This window comes from Marmota monax, unplaced genomic scaffold (genome assembly GCF_021218885.2).
Source record: "Marmota monax isolate L192 unplaced genomic scaffold, Marmota_monax_Labrador192_F-V1.1 WCK01_AAM20220418_F8-fsc00021, whole genome shotgun sequence".
Classification (NCBI taxonomy): Eukaryota; Metazoa; Chordata; class Mammalia; order Rodentia; family Sciuridae; genus Marmota; species Marmota monax.
Genome location: NW_026695228.1, coordinates 7,167,845 through 7,191,683, shown reverse-complemented (window position 1 = coordinate 7,191,683; position 23,839 = coordinate 7,167,845). Strand labels below are relative to the sequence as shown.

Below are 23,839 nucleotides of genomic sequence, written 5' to 3'. Positions count from 1 at the left end.
CCCTGATGCTCAATATTGTAAATCATCAGAGAAATGCAAATCAAAGCCACAGCGAAAGCCCAGCACAGTGAGCGGCACACGCTTGTGATCCCAGTTACTTGGAGACCGAGGCAGGAGGACTGCAAGTTTGAAGCCAGTCTCAGCAACTTAGCAAGACCCTGTCTCAAAATATTAAAAAAGAAACGAGCCGGAGATACGGTTCAGTGGTAGATTGCCCCTGGGTTCAATCCCCAGTACTAGAATGAAAACAAAATAAACCAACCACACACAATAAAATGTCCCTTCACTGCAAACTAATGACTCTAATAATAAGAGGGACAGGAACTCAACACAGCTCTATAAGGCTGTACATCCCTGGTCAATGTTGACCAATATTCACAAGGATACAGAACAGAAGAATGCTCCTGATTGTTGGTTGGAGTGTAAAATAGAACAACCATTCAAAACGAGAGCACAGTTTGGCAGTTTCTTCAGGAGTTAAATGTAGAATTATCATAGGACCCAGAAGTTCCACTTCTAGGTATAGACCCAAGAGGTAACAACAATAATGTCCACATAAAGACTTATATGTACATTTTCATAGCAGCATTTTTTATGATATCCATAAACTAGAAATAATATCCATTAACTGGTGACCAAATAAATTGTGGCACATCTATACACTGGAAGAGTATTCCTCAGTAAGGAAGAACAGAATACTCATCTCCAACACAGATGGGTCTGAAAATATGCGGAATTAGAGACCAGACTTAAGAGGCCATGTATTGTATGATTTCATTTATCCTAAAGGTTCTAAAAAAGGCAAATCTATAGAGACAGAAAGTGGATTAATGGTTGCCTAGGACTGAGGGTAGGAATGGACAGTGGCTTATAATTAGGTATGGGATTTCTTTGGAGGCTGACAAAATGTTCTAAAATTAAACAGTGATGATGTGATGCAACCAGGGATATATAGGGGTGGTAAGATCTGTGTGAGGCCCAGCACCCTCAACCCCCAGCAGGACCAAAAAAAAAAAATTGCAATGATGGTTGCACAATCATTTTAAACCTAAGGAGACTCGCTTTTGGCCCAGGACATGATGAACATGAGTTTTAAGCTTTTTTTTTTTCTTAGCTCCTGCTTAAGTTTTAGCTTTAATCTCCTCTCTGCCACCTCCGTGTTTCTATTCCCCAAATTGCTCATATCTACCAAGCCTGCTCCTAGATCTTATTAATGACCTGAAACTCTCTACCTTAAGGCTGCAGTTTCTCCTCGATCCATTCTAGATATCACCACTAGACTTTTTTTTTTTTTTTTTTTTTTTTTTTTTTGCGGGGTAGGGGGTATAACCAGGATTGAACTCAAGGACATTCAACCCCTGAGCCACATCCCCAGCCCTATTTTGTATTTTCTTTAGAGACAGGGTCTCACTGAGTTACTTGGCACCTCAATTTTGCTGAGGCTGGCTTTGAACTTGTGATCCTCCTGCCTCAGCCTCCCAAGCCACTGGGATTATGGGCACACAAAACTGCACCTGGCCACCACTAGGTTTTTTCAAGAGCTGTCAGCCCACTTGCTCTGCCCCCACCCTCCTTCTCTGTCTCCTTCATTCATCCTCCTTTTAGAAGGTGTCCACCACTGGCCTTCTCCACTGGTTCATCTCCCAAGCATTCACCAGGCTCCATCCCCTCTCATTGCCTGCAGCCTCCAGAAGCTCTCAGACTCGCCCAGCGGTCTTGGGCTCTCTCTCCTCCCTTTTCCTATTGGCTTTTCTAACCTTCACCTCTCTCCTTAAGCCACCTTACTCTCCCCCGCCCCCTCCCCCAGGACCTCATCCTCTTTGACTGATGTCAGGTGTGATTCCTGTGTTCCCTGGGCTTCCTGTCAGACTTATCTCTCTATCTCCACCTTCACTTCCTGCCCACTGGCCTCAGGAGGAAGTCTGAGATCTGAATCCCCTCCCCACCTTCTTCCTCCAGGCCAAGATCTGCTCCTCCTCCGCCTTCATCAGCCTTTCCATCTTTCTGCCAGCTACCGTTCTGCAGCTAACAAATGTTATCTAGGGACTCTGTGACCCAAAAGCAAAGGAAACATCTTCCCCCTTTAGCTGGCAAACACGTTCTTGCTCCCTTGCCCCGTTGTCGTCTCTCTTCTCCTTCCTCAGTGGAAGCAAAGATACGGAGATGGGAAAGGTTGGGACGTTCTGGAGGTCAGTGGGTCGTGAAGGTGTCACACTCAGGAGTTCCTGACCCAGGCGTTGTGCTGAACACTTTGTAGACACTATCTCCTTACTCAGCAAAGCAGGCACTGTGTAGGATGGCCCGGTGTTATCTCCAGTTTGCAGATGAGCAGCAGAGGCTTAGAGAGCTGAGTAACTTGTATAAGATCCTCAAGTAGGTGGCAGGAGTCCCAGGTCTGCTTGACTGGGAGGCCCATGTGCAGAGGCAGGTAGCATTGCGCAGGGCCAAGAGGGGCTTGTGCTGATTATCTAGACAGGGGATCTTCCTGGAGGCTGGTCTATGTTGCCTAGGCTGGTTTGAACTCATGAGCTCGGGTGATCCTCCTGTGTCAACCTCCCGAGTTAGCTTCCTCCCAAGTAGCTGGGACAATAGGCATGTGCCACCAAACTTGTCTTTAAGCAGGAGCTCTTTACTACTTTGGTCAGTCTGGTGAATTCTCTGCACTTTCATGCTTGAAAAATGCATAGATATGCAAAATTTGTGAGTGTGTCACCTCTGGGTTCAGACCCCAAAGATCATCTAATCCATATGTCCACTCAAAAACACAGGTATCCACCGAGCATGGTGGTGCACACCTGTGATCCCAGTGACTCGGGAAGCTGAGGTGGGAAGATTTTTAAGTTTAAAGCCAGCCTTGGCAACTTAGTGAGGCCCTGAGCAATTTAGCAGGACTCTTGTCTCAAAATGAAAAAAATAAAAGGGCTGGGGATGTTTCTCAGTGGTTAAGCACCTCTGGGTTCAACCCTGGTACTAAAAGCAAAACAAAATAAAAAACACAGGTATCCATATCAACATCAGTCTTAATTGCCAAGAAATTGAAACAGTCCCTATGTCCATTGACTGCCGAATTCATAAACAAAATGTGGTACATCCATACAATGGAATGTTAATTGGAAGTAAAAAGAAATGAAGTACTGATAGATGTTACAACACGTGAGAATATTAAAACCTAATGCTAAGAGAGAAGCTAGTCACAAAAGACCACTGCTGTGATCTGAACGTCTCCACCAAAACCCATATGAAATTTAATCTCCATTATGAGGTATTAAGAAGTGGGACTGCCTGGTGCCGTGGCCTATGCCTGTGATCCCAGCAGCTTGGGAGGCTAAGGCAGGAGGATCGTGAGTTCAAAGCCCGCTTCAGCAAAAGTGAGTTGCTAAGCAACTCAGTGAGATCCTGTCTCTAAATAAAATACAAAATAGGGCTGGGGATGTGGCTCAGTGGCTGAGTGCCTCGAGTTCAATCCCCCAGTGCACTTCCCCCCCCCCCAAAAAAAAAAGGTGGGACCAAGTAAGACCTTTAAGAAGGTGGTTAGGCATGCAGCCTATAACCTCAAGACTGTGTTTTTCATTCAAGAATTAACAAGTTATCTCAAGAAGGGGTCTGTTATTAAAAGCCAGGTTGGCTCTCTTGTATGCCACCCCCTGGCCGTGAGATGTCCTGCATTGGCTCACTATTCTACAGAGAAGAGAATCCCACAGCAAGAAAGCCCTCTTCAGGTGTGGCCCCTTGATCCCTGGACCTTGGCCCATGGTTCTGAACTCCAAAACTATGAGCTAAGTAAACCTCTAATGTTTCTAAATTATCCAGTCTCAATTATTTTGCGATAGTAACAGAAACAGGTTAAGGCAGGCATAGATTATGTGGTTCTGTTTATATGAAATGTCCCAAATAGGCAAATCTATAGAGACATGAAGATTTGTGGTTGCTACAGTAAAGAAGGTCGGGGAGCACTGTGGGAAAATGGAGAAGTGAATACTAAAGCATACAGGATTTCTTTTTGGAGATGACGGAAAATTCTGAAATTATGGTAATGGTTGCACGGCTTTAAGGCAGTCTAAACACCACTGAATTGTATATGAATTATCTCGGTAGCCCATCCAAGGGATTTGTGGGCCTGGAGTTGAGTGGGTTGGAGGATACATCTGCATCATACACATGTAACAGAATGTATGTGGGGGTTTTATTTTTTTCTAGTATCCTGTGGTCCCTGTTGCTGGGGACAGGCCAGAGCCAGCTCAGGAGGATTCTGAATGACCAGTGCAAGTGCATAAACATGTGCACACCCCAAATTGAGTTCTGACATTTGGGAGAATGAGCAATTAGGCAGATGGTTTTGGGGGAGAGGTGAGCCAAACAAAGCCTGCGCCCCAGCCATTGCTAAGACTGCTGCCAGGCTCGCTCCTCCATCAGGGGAGGTGCCTGTGGCAGGCCACTTGGCTTTTACTATTCATTCGCTTAAAGAAACCAGTTCGATGTAGTGAATGAAGTCACTGATAAGGGTGATTTACAAGATAAAAAAATCACTTCTGATGACTTTGGCTTGGCTTGGGTCGGATGTGGCTTTCTGGTTAAGGCCAAGTGAATGTTTGCTGGATTCACTGGGAAGAGGTCAGGCGTGTTTCACTCCATCCAAGAAACAAGGTCAGTGCTTTCGCACAGACTTATCTTGACGGCAGACTCCTTGGGTAGGAAGTGTCCTCTGTGCCCAGAGACGTGGCATGCTGGGTGGCGTGCCCACAGTGTTGTGTTCTGCCCGGGCTATGACGTTGGTGCTCCTTATCTCTCTTTGAGATGGGTGTGGACAGGTCTCATTGAAATCCTGGGTAGCCTTCTTGCTTTTGTTTAGTTTCTGCGGTTGGTTTGGGTATACGATAATGTTGTGGTGAAAGAGGCAAGATGATGTCCCATTTTTCCTCCCCTAAAAAGTAGGCTTCGGAGAGTTGGAAATCTAAACGCAATACTGGTTAAAAGCAGTTTTCTTTATTTTTTTTTGCAGGGGGCAGGGGGGTACCAGGGATTGAACTCAGGGGCACTTGACTACTGAGCCATATCCCCAGCCCCATTTTGCATTTTATTTATAGACAGGGTCTCACTGAGTTGCTTAGCACCTTGCTTTTTCCCGAAGCTGGCTTTGAACACAAGATCCTCCTGTCTCGGCCTCCAGAGCCGCTGAGATTATAGGCGTGCGCCACTGTGCCCGGCTCCTTTTTTTTTCTTCTTTAGTGATGCCAGGGATCAAAGGGATGCCAAGATCTCATGCATGTTACACGTGTACTCTACCACTGAGCTACATACACCCCAGCCCACAATTTTCTTTTTTAAAAGGCAAACTATTTCACAATCAATGGGTAAACATACACACATGCACAAATTTTTAAACATTTATATTAAAGGGATTAATTAATTAATATAAACATTTATATTAATATAATTTTTTTAAATTTTGTATTAAATTAATGTAAACATATTAATATAAATTTTTTAAAAATTATATTAAAGGGATGAAAAAAAATCGCTTCTTTTAACTATTCTTGAATTTTACTTTTGAAATCTTCTTACCTTCCTAAAGGTAAATACAGAGAGTCCCTGGCTTATGATTTTTTGACTTTATGATAGTGAAAAGTGATTTGCATACAATAGACATGACTGTGAGTTTTGATCTTTTCCCTGGCTGTCACTATACAAAGGGACATGCTCTTTCTATGCTGGGCAGTGGCAGCAAGCCACAGTTCCTATTTAGTCATGGGATCATAGGTAAACAACAGGTGCTCTATTGCTCAGAAGTGGCCCCTGGAGGAAAATAGAGGCTGGGACTTGAAAGTAGCCTTGGAAATGGAGAGGTGCAGCTGTGGGAAACGCTATCCTAGCAGCTACGTGAGAGACCCTAGCACATGCCAGTCACTGTGGAGTGCTCACAGCCATCCTCTCAGTCCTGCTCAACAATCCCTGGAGAGGCACAGATGTGGCCGAGGGGGCCCTGGAAGGATTGGGTGATTGACAAGTGAAAGAGGAACCCACAAATACAGGACGACTCTAGTGTTTTTGTTTTGTTTTAATTTCCTACTTTTGAGATAGGGTCTGGCTAAGTTGCTGAGGCTGGTTTTGAACTTAGAATCTCCTGCCTCAGCCTCCTGAGCCGCTGGGATTACAGGCATCACCACCATGCCTGGCTCCTGTTAACTATCCTGGGAAGGCATTTTGAAACTATGGAGATGTATACACATTTTTTTTTGCTGCATAGCAAGCCACCCAAAATTTAGTAGTTTAAAACAATGATTTAGCCCACAATTTTGAATATTGGCAAACTGGGTGTTTTTTCTGCTGGCCTCAGCTAGGCACGACTACCTGGATGTTAGCTGACTATCAGCTGAGCAATGAAAAGACCATGTCTCTCTCATCATCCTGCAAGTTAGCCTAGGCTTGCTCACCTGGTGCCTGAGCAGGATTCAAAGAAAGAATGCATATATGTAAGGCTGGGGGGTTGTTGGTGCATATCTGTCATCCTAGGGAAGCGGGAGGCTGAGGCAGGAGGATCACAAGCTTGAGGCCAGCCTGGGCAACATAGGGAGACCCTATCTCTTAAAATGAAAAAGGGCTGAGGGTATAGCTTGGTGATAGAGCACTCCTGAGTTCAATCCCCAGTACCTCAAGTGATGAAAGGCTGCTTGTGGCCCAAGTCAGAATTCACATGACACCTCCCCCTCATTCTTTGGCAAAAATAAGTCGCTAGTTCAGCCATATCCAAGGAATGGAGAAACAGATTCTAGCTCTTGATAAAGGGAACTTCAAAGAATTATGCCCATTTTTTTCCAACATGCCACAAGATTTTAGCACTGTTTGACCCTCCTTTACTTCTAAATTTGATATGCTAAGTTTAAAAAAAATTTTCTTGCCTAATTTGCAAGTCTGCACACCTCCTACAAGATCTGCTTACTCTATATAACTCATGCCCTTGGATACTAGATAATCAGATTTGTTGCAACAAATATATACTAATTCAGGTACAAAACTCGTTAGCATAATATAGAAACAGGAATAAATAGGCTGTACGTGAAGGAGAATTTCCTGCAATTTTTAGTTCATGAACTTTATCACAAGCTTTGTGTGGCAGCCTGGAGATAGTTTTGCTTCTCAGCTGTTAGTATGTGAGGTGGTTTCGTGACTCGTTCGGTGAAGAACTATATGAAAACAGTCAGCAGTGATGGAACTCTTGGGTGTCGAGAAGGAAAGGACTTTTTCATTTTGCATGTGATGAAGAAAAGTGATTCCTCTTTTACGGTAATATTTTATGCTTTTGATGCCTTCAGTTCTGTTTGCTTTTGCTCTAGTTGGATCTTAAGCATCCACCTAAAGGGCCATGTGTTAAATTTTAGGCTTGGTTTACAGTGTGGTGCTATTGGGAGGTGGTGAAACCTTTAAGAAATGGGGCCATAGCGGGCTGTATCTAGGTTATCAGGAGCATGAGATCCCAGGGGATCCTGGGACCCTGTGTCTTCTCTCCCCCTTTCACTGCCCAACCTTGAGGTGAGTGCTTTTGCCCCACCCAGTATTTCCTGCCATGATTCTTGCTTCGCCACAGTCCCAAAAGCAACAGGGCCAAATAAACCATGGACTGAAACCTTCAAAACTGTAAGCCACTCTAAACCTTTTCTCTTTATAAGTTGATTGTCCCAGGTATTTCTAATAGTATTGGAAAGCTGACTAACACAGGATTTATCCTAAAATACAGAAGAAAACAAAGTTATTTAACTTTATTCTCTAAAGAGGAAGCAGAGAAATGTGACTGTGCCATTGGGACTCTGAAGGAAGGAGGATATTAATTATCTTTTGTGTATTCAGGGAGATCTATTTAACATCTCTGAGCAACCGTCCTCACTATTTTATCTTTTTTTTTTTTTTATTCTCTTTTTCCCGAGTTAGTAGCTCAGTGATTCATGAGTTGTGTGTGGTGAGACTTTAACCTTGGGAACTGAAACTGTCTTTTCCATTTCAAGTCGTGTACGTGTCTTTGAGAACGTGATCAAGTTGGCACTCAGCCTGCGTTCATGGTCATTTTTAAAGGAACTCCCCCTGACAAAAAATGGAAAAAAAAATTTAAATAACAACTGAAGACAGTATTTTGCTTTAAACTCTTCTGAGAAGATAGTATTTATCCAGATAACTTAAGACAGAAAGACAGACAGGCACACATATCAGTCTGATCAACAAAGAAATAGGTCAGGTATTTCCAGTAACCTCAAATTTATTGAAACTATTATTATCACTGTGATGTTAATAGCTAAGGGCAGGGAGTCTGCCGGGGTCAAGACATGGTCAGCAAAGTCAGACTTTGCCATGGAACACTGTAGACGAACCTGTCTTGGGACATTCCAGAAGCCACTGATATTCATGCATAAATACTTAGCCCCTGATAGGATCCTCCTATTAATAAAGAAGGTATCTTTTTAAGTCACCTATATTAACAATAATTTCAGCATGACTTTTTTTTTGTGGGGGTGGGGGTATTGGGGATTGAACTCGGGGGCCCTCAACCACTGAGCCACATCCTCAGCCCTATTTTTTTTTTCTCAGCCCTATTTTGTATTTTATTTAGAGATAGAGTCTCACTAAGTTGCTTAGAGCCTTGCCGTTGCTGAGGCTGCCTTTGAATTGCAATCCTCCTGCCTCAGCCTCCCGAGCTGCTGGGATTATAGGCATGAGCCACCTTCAGCATGACTTTTTAAAGAGAAACAAAGATTAGAGTGTTTGTATTTTTAAACAGAATTTGCCTTAAGTTCTATTGTTTTAAAGTGCTATTTTGTTGTTGTTCTGAATCAAGGCAGGAATGCCAGCATTTAATTTTTCTTTCGGTGAGCAGTAGTCTTTAAAACTCTTAAACTGAGAACAGAGTGTCACATGAAGTCTCCTTTTCAGTACGATTTTGTGTCACCTGTTCAGCAATCTTTTTTCCCAGGCACAGTTATTAACAAGTGTTATGTAATGAGGGAGGCTACGTGTTCTGTTGAACGAGTCTGTGTAACTGAGTGCTGACAGTATCACCTCATAACAAAATGTACAAAGCCCTTCTCTACATAGAGCCCGTGTTACAGCTTTCAGTGGCTGATAAACCAAGTCAAATGATGCAACTTTCTACTAATGGTCAGAGCGAGGTGAAGAAGAGATTAAAGGGATAGTGAGGGACTTGGAGGGGAAATCCCAGTCCTAGGAGGACCATGACCCTGTCTGAGAAGGCGAGGGTAGAATTGTGACCTGAGATCTCAGAAGACTTCAGGTCTGGGGGACAGTGTTCCAGTGATGCACAGGTGAGGCCAGCATGGAGTTTTGTTGAAGTAGTGGGGAAAAGTCGAGCGGACTTCTGAGTGAGCAAGGGAAGAACAGCCGAGACACAGCAGGGAGGAGGAGGGCAGGGCTGTGGACCTCGGTGAGGAGGTAGGTGGGAAGCAGGGTATGTGGAAGTGGCCAGATTGACTTCCACATGGAGCCTGGGTTCTTGAATTAAGAGAGGAAGACAGTCAAGTAGCTCACGCCTATAATCCCAGTGGCTCGGGAGGCTGAGGCAGGAGGATCTCGACTTCAAAACCAGCCTCAGCAGCACAGTGAAGGCCCTAAGCAACTCAACGAGACCCTGTTTCTAAATAAAAATATTTTAAAAGGGCTGGGGAGTGGCTCGGTGGTTAAGCATCTCTAGGTTCAATCCCTGGTACCAGAAAAAAGGAGAGAGAAAGAAAGAGAGAAAGAGACAGACACACAGAAGGAGGGAGGGGAAAGACAGTCAATGCCTGTAAGGAGGCTTCCTGGATGAGAGGTACAGAGACTGGGCTGGTGATGACATCACAGCCTTTCACCATTCCGGCCCTGCTGTCAATATGGCAGCCTCTAACTATAGGTACATATTTTCATTTATAGTTAAATTAATTAAAAGTAAAATTTAATCCCTTAACATTTCTTTTTGTAACTACTTTCTTTTGCAGGGGGGGGCGGGTACTGGGGATTGAACCCAGAGGCACTTTACCCCTGAGCTACATCCCCAGCCCCTTTTGTTTTAATATATTTTTAGTTGTCAATGGACCTTTAGCTTGCTTATTTATATGCAGTGCTGAGAATCCAACCTAGTGCCTCACACATGCTAGGCAAGCACTCTATCACTGAGCTACAACCCCAGCCCTTATTTTTTTTAAAAAATATTTTTTTGGGTGTAGATGGACACAACACAATGCCTTTTATTTTTATGTGGTGCTGAGGATTGAACCTGGGTCCCACCCGTGCGAGGCGAGTGCTCTACCACTGAGCCACATCCCAGCACCCCCAGCCCTTATTTTTTATTTTGAGACAGAATCTCACAAAATTTCCCAGGCTGACCTTGAAGTTACAATCCTCCTCCTTCAGCTTCCCAAGTCTGGGATTACAGGCATGTGCCACCATGCCTGGCTATCACTACTCTTTATATTACTAAATTTAGACATCTGCCTATACCCTGACCCAGGAATTCTCCTAACATTCTATTCTATCAGAAAGATGTTCATATGTGTCCCTAAGGTACATATAAGAATGTTAATTTGGGCCATGCTATTTTTAATAGTCAAACTAGAAACAACCCAAATGCCCAGTTCTAGCAGTAGAAGTAATAAGTAGATTTCGGCATATTCTGGGCTAGGGGTGTAGCTCAGTGGTAGAGTGTTTGCCTTGCATGTGTGAGGCCCTGGTTAGATCCCTCACACCATTTTTAAAAAGTTTTTTTTGTCTATTCACACCATTGAATATCATACAACAATTAAAATCAGCACGGGACTATTCTAGGTTATCAGGTAGATACTAAAAACTACATAAGACATTTACAAACATTTACATGTAGTTCAAAAGTAGGCAAAACTAACCAATGGTAAGTAAAATCAGGATGGTGAACATTGCTGGAGAAGAGGTGGGAGATGGTGACTTCAAGGGGATAAAAGGGTTGTTTCTGGGTGCATATATATTATTTCTTGATCTCAGTGGTGGTTGTACAAGCATGTTTATTTGTTTTCAGCATTAAACAGTGAAATGACAGCCTGCATTTTTAAAAAATATTTTTTAGACATCAATAGGCCTTTATTTTGTTCATTTATTTATATTCAGTGCTAAGAATTAAATCCAGTGCCTCACACATACTAGGCAAGCACTCTACCACTGAGCCACAACCCTAGCTCATGCATTTCTTTTTATTTTCTCTTTTCATATTTTTTATTGGTATTCATAGTTACACTTAATGATGGGATTTGTTACATATTCGTACATACACACAATATAATAATATAATAATTAGCCAACTTCACTCCCCAGTACTTCTCCCATCCCCAGTCCCTTTTCTCCACTGATCTCTCTTTGACATTCACGCGATCCCTGCCAATTCACCTTTTTTTTTTTCCTTTTTAGCTTCCACATAAGAGAGAGAACATACAACCCTTGACCTTAAGTTTAGCTTATTTCACTTAACATAGTGGTATCTAGTTCCACCCATTTTCTTGCAAGTGACATTTCATTTTTCTTTATGGCTGAGTAAAATTCTATTGTGTATGTATACCACATTTTCTTCATCCATCCATTCATTCATTAATAGACACCTAGGCTGGTTCCGTAGTTTAGCTACTGTGAATCGTGCTGATATAAGTATGGGTCTGCATGTGTCACTATAGTATGATGACTTTAATTCTTCAGAATAAATACCAAGGAGTAGCATAGCTGGGTCCCTGGAGGTTCCATGCCTAGCCTCTTGATGAACCTCCATACTGATTTCCATAGTGGCTTGTCTACTTTACAATCCCACCAACAGCATAAAAAGTGTTTCTTTTTCTCCACATCCTCTTCAGCACTTATTATTTTGTTCTTGATGGCTGCCATTCTGACTGGTGTGAGATGAAATCTCAGTGTAGTTTTGATTGGCATTTCCCTAATTGCTAATGATATTGAACATTTTTTTTCATATATTTGTTTTGTTGGTCATTTGTATTTCTTCTCTGAGAAATGTCTCTTTAATTCATTTACCCATTTATCAATTGGGTTATTGGGAAGGTTGGTGTTAATTTTTTGAGTTCTTTATATAGTTTAGATATTGATCTTCTGTCAGAAGAGAAGCTAACAAAGATTGTCTCCCATTCTGTAGGTTCTCTTCACATGCCTAATTGATTGTTTTGCTGTGCAGAAGCTTTTTAATTTAATGCCATCCCCATTATTAACTCCTGGCATTATTTCTTGAGCTTTAGGTGTCCTTGGGTTTAATCTATCCCCAGTACTGAAAAAAGAAAAAAAAAATTCAAGCTTTAGGGGTCCTGTTCAAAAAGTTGTTGCCTGTGCCGACATGCTGGAGTGTTGACCCTGTGTTTTCTTCTAGGCGTTACATAGTTTCTGGTCCAATTCCTACATCTTTGATCCATTTTGAGTTGATTTTTTTGTGCAAAGTTAGAAATAGGGGTCTACTTTCATTCTTTTCCATATGGATAATCGGTTTTCCTAGCACCATTTGTCAAAAAGGCTCTCTTTTTCTCCAGTGTGTCTTTGGCCTCTTTGTAAAGGATCAGATAATTATATCTGTGTAGGGTTGTCTCTGTGTCTGTACCATTGGTCTATGTGTCTGTTTTTATGTCAGTACCATTCAGTTGTTGTTACTATAGCTCTGTAGTAGAATTTGAAGTCAGGTATTGTGATGCCTTCAGCGTTGCTTTTTTGACTTAAATTTGCTTTGGCTATTCTGGTTCTTTTATTCTTCCAAATGAATTTTAGGATGGTCTTTTTATTCTGTGAAGAATGTCATTGGTATTTTTAAGGGGATTGCATTGAATCTGTAGATTGCTTTTGGTAGTCTGGCCATTTTGACAATATTCTACCTATTCACGAAAATGGGAGGATAGACTGCATTTTTCTGCATGCATGTAATGCTTCAGCCTTAAAGATAATAACAGTAGAATCTAATGAAATAAAAAAAAAATGTGCAAGAGAAAATCAATGAAGTCAAAAGTTGGTTCCTGGAAAAAAAAAATTAAAAAGCAACAGCAGCAGCAGCCATCTAACAAGACTGATCAAGGGAAAAAAAAAAAAAAACAGATGGCAAAACTAATCACTAATCTGGTAATAAGAAGCTGTGTTACCAGACTTAAGAGGATACTGTGAATAAGCTAAAAATTTGAAAAGATAGATGAAATTGAAAGTGTCCTACACCTAACAAAACTGACAGAAGAAAAAAAAACGGAAAAATCAAAATAACCCTATATTCATTAAAAGACTTGAATGTGTGAATTAAAAAACTAAACAAAATCTTCCTATAAAGGAAACACCCACATGCCTGTAATCCCTGGAATTTGAGAGGGTAGGGCAGGAGGATGGCAAGGTGGTGGCCAGCCTCAGGAACTTAGCAAGACCTTGCCTCAAACTTTTAAAAATGGGGCTGGCGGTTGTGGCTCAGTGTTAGAGCACTCACCTAGCACATGTGAGGCACTGGGTTTGATCCTCAGCACTACATAAAGATAAATAAATAAAATAAAGGTATTGTGTCCATCTACAACTTAAAAAAATAATAATAAATATTTTTTTAAAACTGGGGATGTACCTCAGTTGTAAAGCGCCCCTGGATTTAATCACTAGTAACAAATACCACCATCACTACTACTAATAATAATAATATAAAAGAAACTCTAGGGCCAGATAGTTTTTTTCCCCTACATCCCTATCCCTTTTAATTTTTCATTGAGAGACAGGGCCTCATTAAATTGCTTAAACTGTCCTTGAACTTTTTAATATGTACCTCAGCTTCCTTAAGAACTAGGAAGTACACGTGGGTACTTCCCCACCCAGGTTAAATGTTAATTTTACCAAATACATGTATTAAAAATGGGAAAGGGGGCTGAGGTGGTGGCTCAGTGGTAGAGCACCTGCCTAGCATGTGCAAGGCACTGGGTTTGATTCTCAGCACTGCATATTAAAAAAATAAATAAGTAAAGGTCTATTGACAGCTAAAAAAAATTTAATAAAGGGGAAAAATAAAGTCAAACATCTGTATTTTTCATCTGAAATTTCTCCCCATATCGGGGTTAAGTTTACATAGCTCTAAGATCCTTGAAGAAGGCACATGACTCTTTAACCCCCTGTCACTCACTTAGCAGTCATGGTTGAGCCTGCTGTGAACTGGGCACAGTGATAACAAGTGGCAAACAGGAGGACAAGGAACCACTAAGCCACATCCCCAGCCCATTTTTCTGTTAGAGACTGGGTCTCACTGAGTTGCTTAGGGCCTCAGTAAATGGCTAAGGCTGGCTTTGAACTTGCGATCCTCCTGCCTCCACCTCCTAAACCACTACAATTACACGTGTGCTCCACTTTTATATTTTGAGACGGGGTCTTGATAAGTTGCCCAAACTGGACTCAAACTTGCGATCCTGCTGCCACAGCCTCCCAAGTCACTGGGATGACCGGCATGTGCCCTACCTGACGTGGCTTTGGTTGGGAACCTATCGTGAAGGCTGCAGTCCACACCGTTCCTCATGTTCTGCTCTCAAAGCCCTCTCGCTAATCTGATTTTTGAAGACATCTTCCCCTTGACCACAAAAGTACAGTGGCACTGCTCTCTAATACTGCAAAACCAAGACCCTGACAGATTTTAAACTGATGAAAACTCGACAAGACTGTTGTGGTATATTATCTTTTAGGATAGATGGAGGTAACATCCCGTGGTAAAAAACAAGAGTAAAAGAGTTCTGAGAACTGTGAAACTGTCATCCTTTTTTCTATATGAGTTAATCCAACAGATGAGTGGTTTTCAATCTTGGGCCCCTTCGGTGGGCTGTGAGCAACCCGGGCTTCCATTCCAGACAAGTAAGGAGTATCTCCAATTAGGTGTGCTTTCCCCAGCCAGGCTCTGCAGACCACCACATGTGCACGGTTTCCTTCTGTCACCATCCTCCCCATTTTACTGGTATGAAAAATGGAGTTGAGACTTGCCCCAGGTCTGACTGTTAAGAAGTGGCAGGACTAAGATATGAACTCAGAGGCTGGTAGCTCAGTGTGAGACACTGGGTTCGATTCTTGGCACCATGTATAAATAAATAAAGGCCCATTGACAACTAAAAAAATTTTTAAAATATATATGTGAGGGGCTGGGATTGTGGCTCAGCGGTAGAGCGCTTGCCTAGCATGGGCGGGACCCAGGTTCGATCCTCAGCACCACATAAAAATAAAGGCATTGTGTTGTGTCCATCTACATCTAAAAATATATATATATATATTAAAAAAATTATATATATATGAACCCAGGTAAGACATTCAGAAGGAGTTAGAATATAGGGACACTGGGGGGCTAAAACATTCCCAAAGGTAAAGTGACTCTAGGGGGAACAACTGCAATTGTGTCATAGCATGATGGGGACCAGGGTGTCTCCAGCTGTATTTGGACCACTGGGGGTAGCACTTTCTTTCTTCCTTCATCCCATTCCCCCCACCCCCTTCTTCCTTCTTCCCTCCCTCCTGTCTGTCAATCATCCTTCCTTCCTTTCCCGGATTTTGTTTTGCATAGGTATGTGACGACCCCCCCCCCCCATACTCACACATACTTTCTTTGTAATAGAACATTCCTATTCAGCCACCTTCTATGAGCAAACCCTCACCTGCACAGGGAAGCTATACAGATACACCAACCATGGTCCCTGCCCTGCAAAAGTTTTTCCTCCTCTTTCAGTGTTGTTACAGGAAGCAGCTGCCCCTGCTCCCAGGAATTATCTTTGCAGCTTGTAGGATCGCCTCTGCTGCTTGCAAGGAATGTGAGGTCCATGCTCTGAGAGGGACCCAGCATTCATGAAGATGCCCAACTGAATGGGCCCCTTTGACCTCCTTCCCCCAGACCTCATATCCATCTCGAGGGATTTGTTTGGGGGAATGGCTCCTGAGACCTGCCTGTCTGAAGGCTGCAGGCCCTGGAGTTCCTTGCCCCAGGTGTGTGCACTGAATGTACAGCAGATCATGTGGCCGAGACCCGCCTCCAGGAGTGGAGAACATAGAAGGAAAGCACATCTCTAGGAGGAAGCAGCTCGGAGGATCTTTTCTGTGCAGAGGAAAGTCAGGGAGCGGTGGTGTACAGAGCCATTAACGCAGGACCCTGGGCCAGGACAGCAGTCAGACACCTGTGACTGCCTCACTGGGCTCCAGGACTGGCGTTTGTCACTGCTGCAGCCGGTCAGGCAGACCAAGCCTCCGTTCTCCTGAAGGAGTAGGTGTCTGGGGCGAGGCGTTGTTGTTCCTGCCCCCCTCCAGCATCTGAACCAAGGCTAGCCTGGGCCTGGTTCTCAGCCCACCTCCCTTGGGGCACTTCTTGCCCCACTGCTGCTGGATTCTGTCCATCAGGTTCCCACGCTCCTCAGGACAGCCCGTACATCCAGGGTTGATGGTTTTGTGTGTCTCTGTCTCTCTCTCCTTCCAGGGGCAGGTGTGGATTAACGGCTTTAACCTTGGCCGCTATTGGCCAGCACAGGGCCCCCAGATGACCTTGTTCGTGCCACGGCACATCCTAACAACCTCGGCCCCAAACAACATCACGGTGCTGGAACTAGAGCGAGCGCCCTGCAGCGCCTGTGGCCCGGGACTGTGCACCGTGGAGCTGGTGGACACACCTGTTATCAACAGACCTGTGGCCACCAATTATTCCTTCTCAGAACCGCCTACTAAAGACTCATGGCAACACTATGAATGATGATGGTGACGCTTTGGGATTCTGGCCCCCCGCACAGACCTCGGACATTGTAATGCTGATATTCTCCGGAGAGTTGGTTTAGAAAATGAATTTAGGGGATGTGTTTTCACCTGAGGTCTCCTTGCAGCCATGCTATGTCCGTGCCCCACCCTCAGGGGCCACCTTGGATGTGTGAGGGAGGTGACAGCAGTGATACCCAGACAGATCTGCACAGTCGGAGTGGAAGTATTGGAAGTATTCCTGATTTTGATTTTAATGTTAATTAAGAATCATGTTGTCTTTTTGCTAAATAAATTTATAATGAAATATGATGAGCCTTTTTTTTTTTTTGGTTTCTGGTACTGGGAATTGAACCCAGGGGAACTTAACCATTGAGCCACATCCTCAGACTCTTTTTGTATTTTATTAGAGACATGGTGTCACTGAGTTGCTTAGGGCCTTGCTAAGTTGCTGAGGCTGGCTTTGAACTCACAATGGTCCTGTTTTTAATGTTGGGCAGGTATTAAGCTATGTGGTCTGACTTAAATCACAACTAGACTTGAGTGGGCTGAAGAAGCCACTTCACTAGCTTGAGGATCAAAGGAACAGAAGAGAGTCTTGGTTTGATTTAATGGACGGTTGCTTTTCCGATCCTTATTTGACTTGCTTGTGAATTTCTGTGATATCTACTAGGCAACCTGTAAGTACAGCTCCAAACAGTTATGCAAACAACCTAAGTGATCAACGGTTGCCTGGTGTACGCGGTATGGTGCTTCTGTACAGTAGACAGTATTTAGCTGTGAAAAGGGTGATGTAGCCAGGCGCGGTGGCTCACACCTGTAATCTAAGCAGCTTGGGAGATGGAGGCAGGAGGATCGTGAGTTCAAAGCCAGTCTCAGCAACTTAGTGAGGCGCTAAGCAACTCAGTGAGACCCTATCTCTAAATAAAATACTAAATAGAGCTGGGGATGTGGCTCAGTGGTCGAGTGCCCCTGAGTTTAATCCCTGGTACTTTAAAAAAAAAAAAAAAGAGTGATGCAGATCTATATTTATTTATATAAAAATATCTTTCATATTGTATCAAGTGATCTCATTCTGCTTACCACAGTCTTGTGTTCGTGCCGTGGACAGGCCTATACATGTGGGGGACACTGTTGTATTGTATGCCTGTCTGGACATGGGCAGTAGCTCTCAGTTATTATGTTTTCTTCCATGCATGCTTCTGAGCAGAGCATATGTTTAATTCACTTTCAGAAGATTGCTGAGGAATGTACCATCATCTTCCTGATTTCCCAGATCATACTGTTGTAAGTGGCAGAGACAGAGTTGGAATCTGGCTAGTCTAACCACATGTTGCCTGTGTAATCCCCACGTATTCTGCATTGGAAAGGTTTGGCATCACATCAATGAAATGTTGATATGATTATCTCAGGGCCATAGGCATTTGGGAGTGGTTCACTATATATTAGTGGTTCACTATATTTTCTCATCTATATTTGCTTTTTTCTTGTTGTTTTGTTTTTGTTTTTGGTACCAGAGATTGAACTCAGGGGCACTTAATCACTGAGCCACATCCCCAGCCCTTTTTTATATTTTATTTAGAGACAGGGTCTCGCTGAGTTGCTTAGGGCCTCTTCAAATTGCTGAGGCTGGCTTTAAATTCACAATCCTCCTGCCTCAGCCTCCCGAGCCACTGGGATTACAGGTGTGCGCCACCGCTCCTGGCTTGTTCGAAGTTCTTTACAGAGAACGTGGTTTTTGTAAAGGAGGGAGAAGGGAAGGATGTTTTGTGCTGGTCTACAACATTTTCATTGGCAGTGTGTTTTCCCTCTCTCATAGGCACAAATAAGAACTACCTGGGATTCAACAGAGAATTTTAAAACTCTGGGTGAGCCAGCTGCAGGAGGTATATATGGGTTGAGACCAACAGACTAGACCTTAATTTTTAAACTCAGCCTCTTTCTCTAGAGGTCAGCACCATTTGATGTTTGGATGTGGCCTACAAGGTGAAGGAGGAGCTCCCTGGACCCACAGCCTCATTACCCTTCCACTGTTAAATGACCGAAAACATAAAGTCATTCCCCAGGACTGGCCAAACACTGGTAAGTTTTGGAAAGAAATGTGAGGCTGTTCCTTTGAAAGCATATGTATTTAATAAATTGCACTTCCTCAGAGACCAGCACAGAGTCCCTAGACGGCGGGCAGTGGAGAGGAGTGACCTCACTGGATGGTGTACTTGCCCCATACTTGATCATCTGATCTTCAGGACCACACTGTAAGGTGGGTAGCAGCAAACCTGTTTTACAGATGTGAACATTGAAAACTTCAGCATTGGTTCCAAACCTCATCTATCTCCTTCCAAAGCCAGAGTATTTTCACTTGTTGCTGAGAGAATCTTATGGGGTTCCATCCCTTCCCCCTTCTAGAGGGCCATCCCATCCCTTGCCCAGAAGTTTCTGGAATCTTCAAGCATACATAGTACCACACTGGACTCCACTCAACCCATCCTCCTCCTCCTCCTCCTGCCTCTCATAGGTATTGCTTTTGCTATCTACAATGTCTTTTTTTTTTTTTTTGGTGCTGGGGATTGAACCCAGGGCTTTATGTATGCCTGGTCAGCACTCTACCAACTGAGCTATATCCCCAGCCCCTACCATGTCATTCTTAAAAGTAAGATGTGCCTTCCGTCATTCCTAATTTCTCTGAATAACCTTGTTTTGGATCTGTCTGTCCATGAATTAATGATTTAAAAGTTAATTCTATATATGAATGTTATCTCTGAAAATAAGGGCAACTGTATTACCTGCTATTTAGACTTCTTAGATTGAATCTATCATAAAGCAGACTTTAGTATTCCAGGTTTTCTGATCAGGCCTGTGCTAACCTAGCCAGACCATTGATGGTCTCTGAAGTTTACCACATTCTCCATCACCCTTCCAGTAAACCACTGTGATCTGGGTTTATATGCAGCCCACATTTATATGACCTGCAGAATATCCTGATTTAAACAGTTTTATTGATTGGGAGTGTACATGCCATAAAACTCATCTAGATTTAGGGACAATTTCATGAGTTTTACCAAATTTATGCAGCTGTGCTGCCATCACCAAATTAGAAGACTTCCTTCACCCCAGAAAGTTCTCTCCTGCCCATAATCAGTCAATGTTCACTCCCACCTCTACCGCTAGGCAATGTTTAGCCTGTTTTCTGACCCTGTAGGGATGCCTTCCTTAGAAATTTCTTAGCCAGGTATGGTGGTGCACACCTGTAATCCCAGTGGCTCAGGAGGCTGAGGCAAGAGGATCACAAATTCAAAGCCAGCCTCAGGAATTTAGTGAGATCCTGTCTCCAAATAAAATATAAAAACGATCTGGGGATATTGCTCAGTGGTTAAACACTCCTAAATTCAATTCCTAGTACCAAAAAAAAAAAAAGAAAGAAAAATTTCGGGGCTGGGGATGTGGCTCAAGCGGTAGCACACTCGCCTGGCATGCGTGCGGCCCGGGTTCAATCCTCAGCACCACATACAAACAAAGATGTTGTGTCTGCCGAAAACTAAAAAATAAATATTAAAAAATTAAAAAAGAAAAAATTCTTGTAACTGGGATCACACGGTATCATCTTCTTTGTCAGGCTTCTTTCCTTTATCATAAATGTGTTTGAGGTTTATCCATGGTGTAGCATGTACAGGAACTGCTCCTTTTCATTGCCATGCAATATTCCATATACAATGGAATATGCACCATGTTTTGTGTGCCTGATTGTCAACTGATAAGCATTTGAATTGTTTTCAGGTTTTGTTTTGTTTTGGTACCGAGGATTGAACTCAGGGGCACTTGGCCACTGAACCACATCCCCAGCCCTATTTTGTATTTTACTTAGAGACAGGGTCTCACTGAGTTGCTTAGCGCCTTGCTTTTGCTGAGGCTGGCTTTGAACTCGTGATCCTCCTGCCTCAGCCTCCCTAACCACTGGGATTACAGGCATGCACCACTGCACCTGGCTCGTTCCAGTTTTTAACTATTATGAATAATGCTGGTATAGATATTCTTGTTCAATTCTTTGTTCATACGTTTAACTTTTTAAGAACTCAAGCAAATTCAGGACATCTTTCTGAAGGCCAGTTTAGTGATGAGGAAGAGACACGGTTACCCTTAAAATTACCAGAGTTATGGCTCCTTCTGTCTTCTCTCCCTTCCCTTCTCTACCTCAGGCTATACAGTGTATTTTTCTTCCTCTGTCAATCTGTCCATCTTTGTTTCTTAGTAAATCCAGTTTATTCAGAATGAAAATCGTTGAACACTAATCTGAGGTTGGGTTTTTTTCATTGTTTTCCCCAACAAGCAATATGTCTTATGTCAAGTGACACAAATAGGAAATGATCTTGTGTGGTCTTTGTTTCTCCCCTTTATGAAAAAAAAAAAAAAAGTCATTTTCTGAAATCACTTTTAGTCAATGTGAAGGATCTATCTGTCTGTGGTTGAATACATGGCTAGTAGGGACCAGTGGCTCATGCAAAATCAGGTCACTGTCCAGGTGGTGGGAGCAAGGTGACTGACTTTAAGCCTGGCCCCTGCTCCTGGTCTGCCTACGCAACACCCCCTCAGCCACCCCTTGTCTTAAGGGCCTTTCAGTTGTCTGTAAATGCCCAGTGAGGGTTCTGAGCCAGTCCCGCTCCAGACAGTTGCCCTACCTGCATTCTCACATGTGCGAGAGCCTCCCATGAGCTGAAGTCCCCCAAAGCTCCCAAACCAGCTGCATTGTCTCCTAGTGTGAAACAAGATAGGCTTTGGGAACAGAAACCCGGGTTCATGTTCGTACTCACAACTGTCAGCCCAGTCACAGGAAAGTGATTCACTTATAAGTTTCAATTTCCTCTTTTTTTGGCGGGGAGGAGTACCGGAACTCAAGGGCACCCGACTACTGAGCCACATCCCCAGTGCTATTTTGTATTTTATTTAGAGACAGGGTCTCACTGAGTTGCTTAATGCCTTGCTTTTGCTGAGGCTCACTTTGAACTCCCGATCCTCCTGCCTCAGCCTCCCAAACTGCTGGGATTATAGGCGCATGCCACCTTGCATGGCTTCAGTTTCTGCTTAAGCGAATGCAGGCTGTTGAGTAGCCCAGTGCAAGAGGACTTGGCGTAGGATGTGTGAGGCCCCCGGGTTCGATCCCCAGCAAAACACACACAGACGTCATTATAAATGCACCTTGCACAGGACTTGCCGTGTAGCTGGTGCTTATTAAATGCTCCTTTGATTCTTTCTGTCATGTGTATCCACCAAAGCAGGGAAGCAGTATCTGGAGACCTGAGAGAGGAGGGTGGGGTGGAGAAATGACACCTCAGGACACCCCATCCTTTTCCCTATATTTGTGTTCTCTTCAATAACTTGGTGCTTCTCCTGACCAGCTTCTGTGCTCAGCTGAGGAGACGGGGTGAAAGAGACAGTCTGATGTGAAACAGGACGTGGACCAGAAGGGGAGGGGGAAGTTCTCCCATAGAAGGGGGGAAGGTGCATCTTCAAGACCTTGAGATTGCTGGTCAGGAGCATGAGCCTACAGAAAAGGCTGCAGCTCCAGGGACTGGCCTTCAAAGCCCTCGGTGTATTCTCTTTTAGTGCTTTGCTTCCTTAAAGCCTCTGTGCACATATTCTCAAGTGTGAGTGTCTTTCTGGTACCGCCATATTGAATTCCTTACCTGAGGGTATCTGCCATGATGGTGTGCTCTTTTGGTGGTTGTCTGCCACTGTGTAACAAACTGTGAGTTAGAAGTGGCAGAAACAGCTGTTTGTCATGCTGAGGATTCTGTGGATGAGGCCTATGGATGGCCCTACAGGGATAACTTGTGTTTTGTTCTGGGAAGTCGGTGGGGGGCGGGGGCTTTCTGGGCCTGGACTCATCTGGAAATTCCTTCTTGCTCTCATCTGTTGTCTGGGCTGGAATGATTTGAAGTTTGAGCTCAACTGGGACAGGCAACAGAACATGGCAGATGGTCTCTCCATGGGACTGGGACTTAGAGCATGGTAGCCAGGTTCTGAGGGCATGTTCCAGAAGGGAGCTTCCAGAAAATGAGCATTTCCAAGAGGAGTGAGAGGAAGCTGCATGGTCCTTAAAGGACCAGACTCAGAAGTCACCCCATGTCAGTTCTACTGTATTCTGTCAGAGCAGCCCCAGCATGCCCAGCTTCAGTGGGAGGGAACACAGCCTGGATGACAGGAGGGACAAAGAAATTGTGGCCACTTTTAAGGAAACATCACATGGAGCTCTGTTGGGCTACAGTCAGTCTTGCGTGTTTCTCAGCTCTTCATTAAAAAGTCTGAAGACCCAGTGAGCATGCATTGAGTGCTGTTCCTCCTTGGTCTAGGGCTCCTTGGCCCAAGCCCAATTCTTGGTCCACGTTAGTTCCTTCAGCCTATGTTTAATGAAGTGGATTCCTTTGAATCGTTTGCAGGTTGCCGGTCCCCCTGATGGTCTTGCTAGATATGAGTTCACAGGGAATTGTCACTCTGAGCACAGGCTGGAAATGCACTGTGCGGACAACACCAAGCCCCAGAATAAGAGGGTATAGAGGTGATGGATGCTTGGTCTGGTTTCTTATGTGTTGATGACATCTTTTTACTTAGATTTCTTTTTTTTTTTCCCCTTTGGTACTGGAGATTGAACCCAGGGGTACTTTACTGCTAAGCCACCTACCCAGTCTTTTTTTTTTTTTTGTCTGTGTGTGTGTGTGTGTGGTGCTGGGGATTGAACCCAGGGCCTGTGCATGGGAGGCAAGCACTCTACCAACTGAGCTGTATCCCCAGCCCCTTTACTTATATTTCTGAACAAGTGGTACAGTTTTTGTCCAATTTATTGCAGCTTTGATTTTTTTTTCTTTTTTTTTTTGGTACTGGGGATTGAACTCGGGGGCACTTGACCACTGAGCCACATCCCCAGCCCTTTTTTGTATTTTATTTAGGGACAGGGTCTCACTGAGTTGCTTAGCACCTCGCGGTTGCTGAGGCTGGCTTTGAACTTGCGATCCTCCTGCCTCAGCCTCCCCGAGCCACTGGGATTACAGGCATGCACCACCCGCGCCTGGATACAGCTTTGACTTAATTTTTACAAAGCAACATGATCCTTTTCTCCAGGTACCTTGGTTCTTGTGGATTT

The 23,839-nt window shown here is 43.8% G+C and overlaps 1 protein-coding gene and 1 long non-coding RNA gene across 3 annotated transcripts in view; both read left to right on the top strand.

Moving 5' to 3' along the window:
• Glb1 (galactosidase beta 1) overlaps positions 1 to 17,014 on the top strand; it is a 91,893-nt gene extending 74,879 nt beyond the window's left edge. For both annotated transcript variants that reach the window (XM_046436998.2, XM_058576802.1), the window contains exon 16: positions 16,439 to 17,014. In XM_046436998.2, the coding sequence (XP_046292954.1) occupies positions 16,439 to 16,708 (270 nt within the window). In that variant the 3' untranslated portion in view covers positions 16,709 to 17,014. The remainder of the gene's footprint in view (positions 1 to 16,438) is intronic.
• Positions 17,015 to 18,799: 1,785 nt separating this feature from the next.
• The window catches only part of LOC124088026 (uncharacterized), a 37,349-nt gene continuing 32,309 nt past the window's right edge, over positions 18,800 to 23,839 (top strand). The window contains exon 1 of the long non-coding RNA XR_006850248.2: positions 18,800 to 18,967. This is a non-coding gene — a long non-coding RNA (uncharacterized LOC124088026). The remainder of the gene's footprint in view (positions 18,968 to 23,839) is intronic.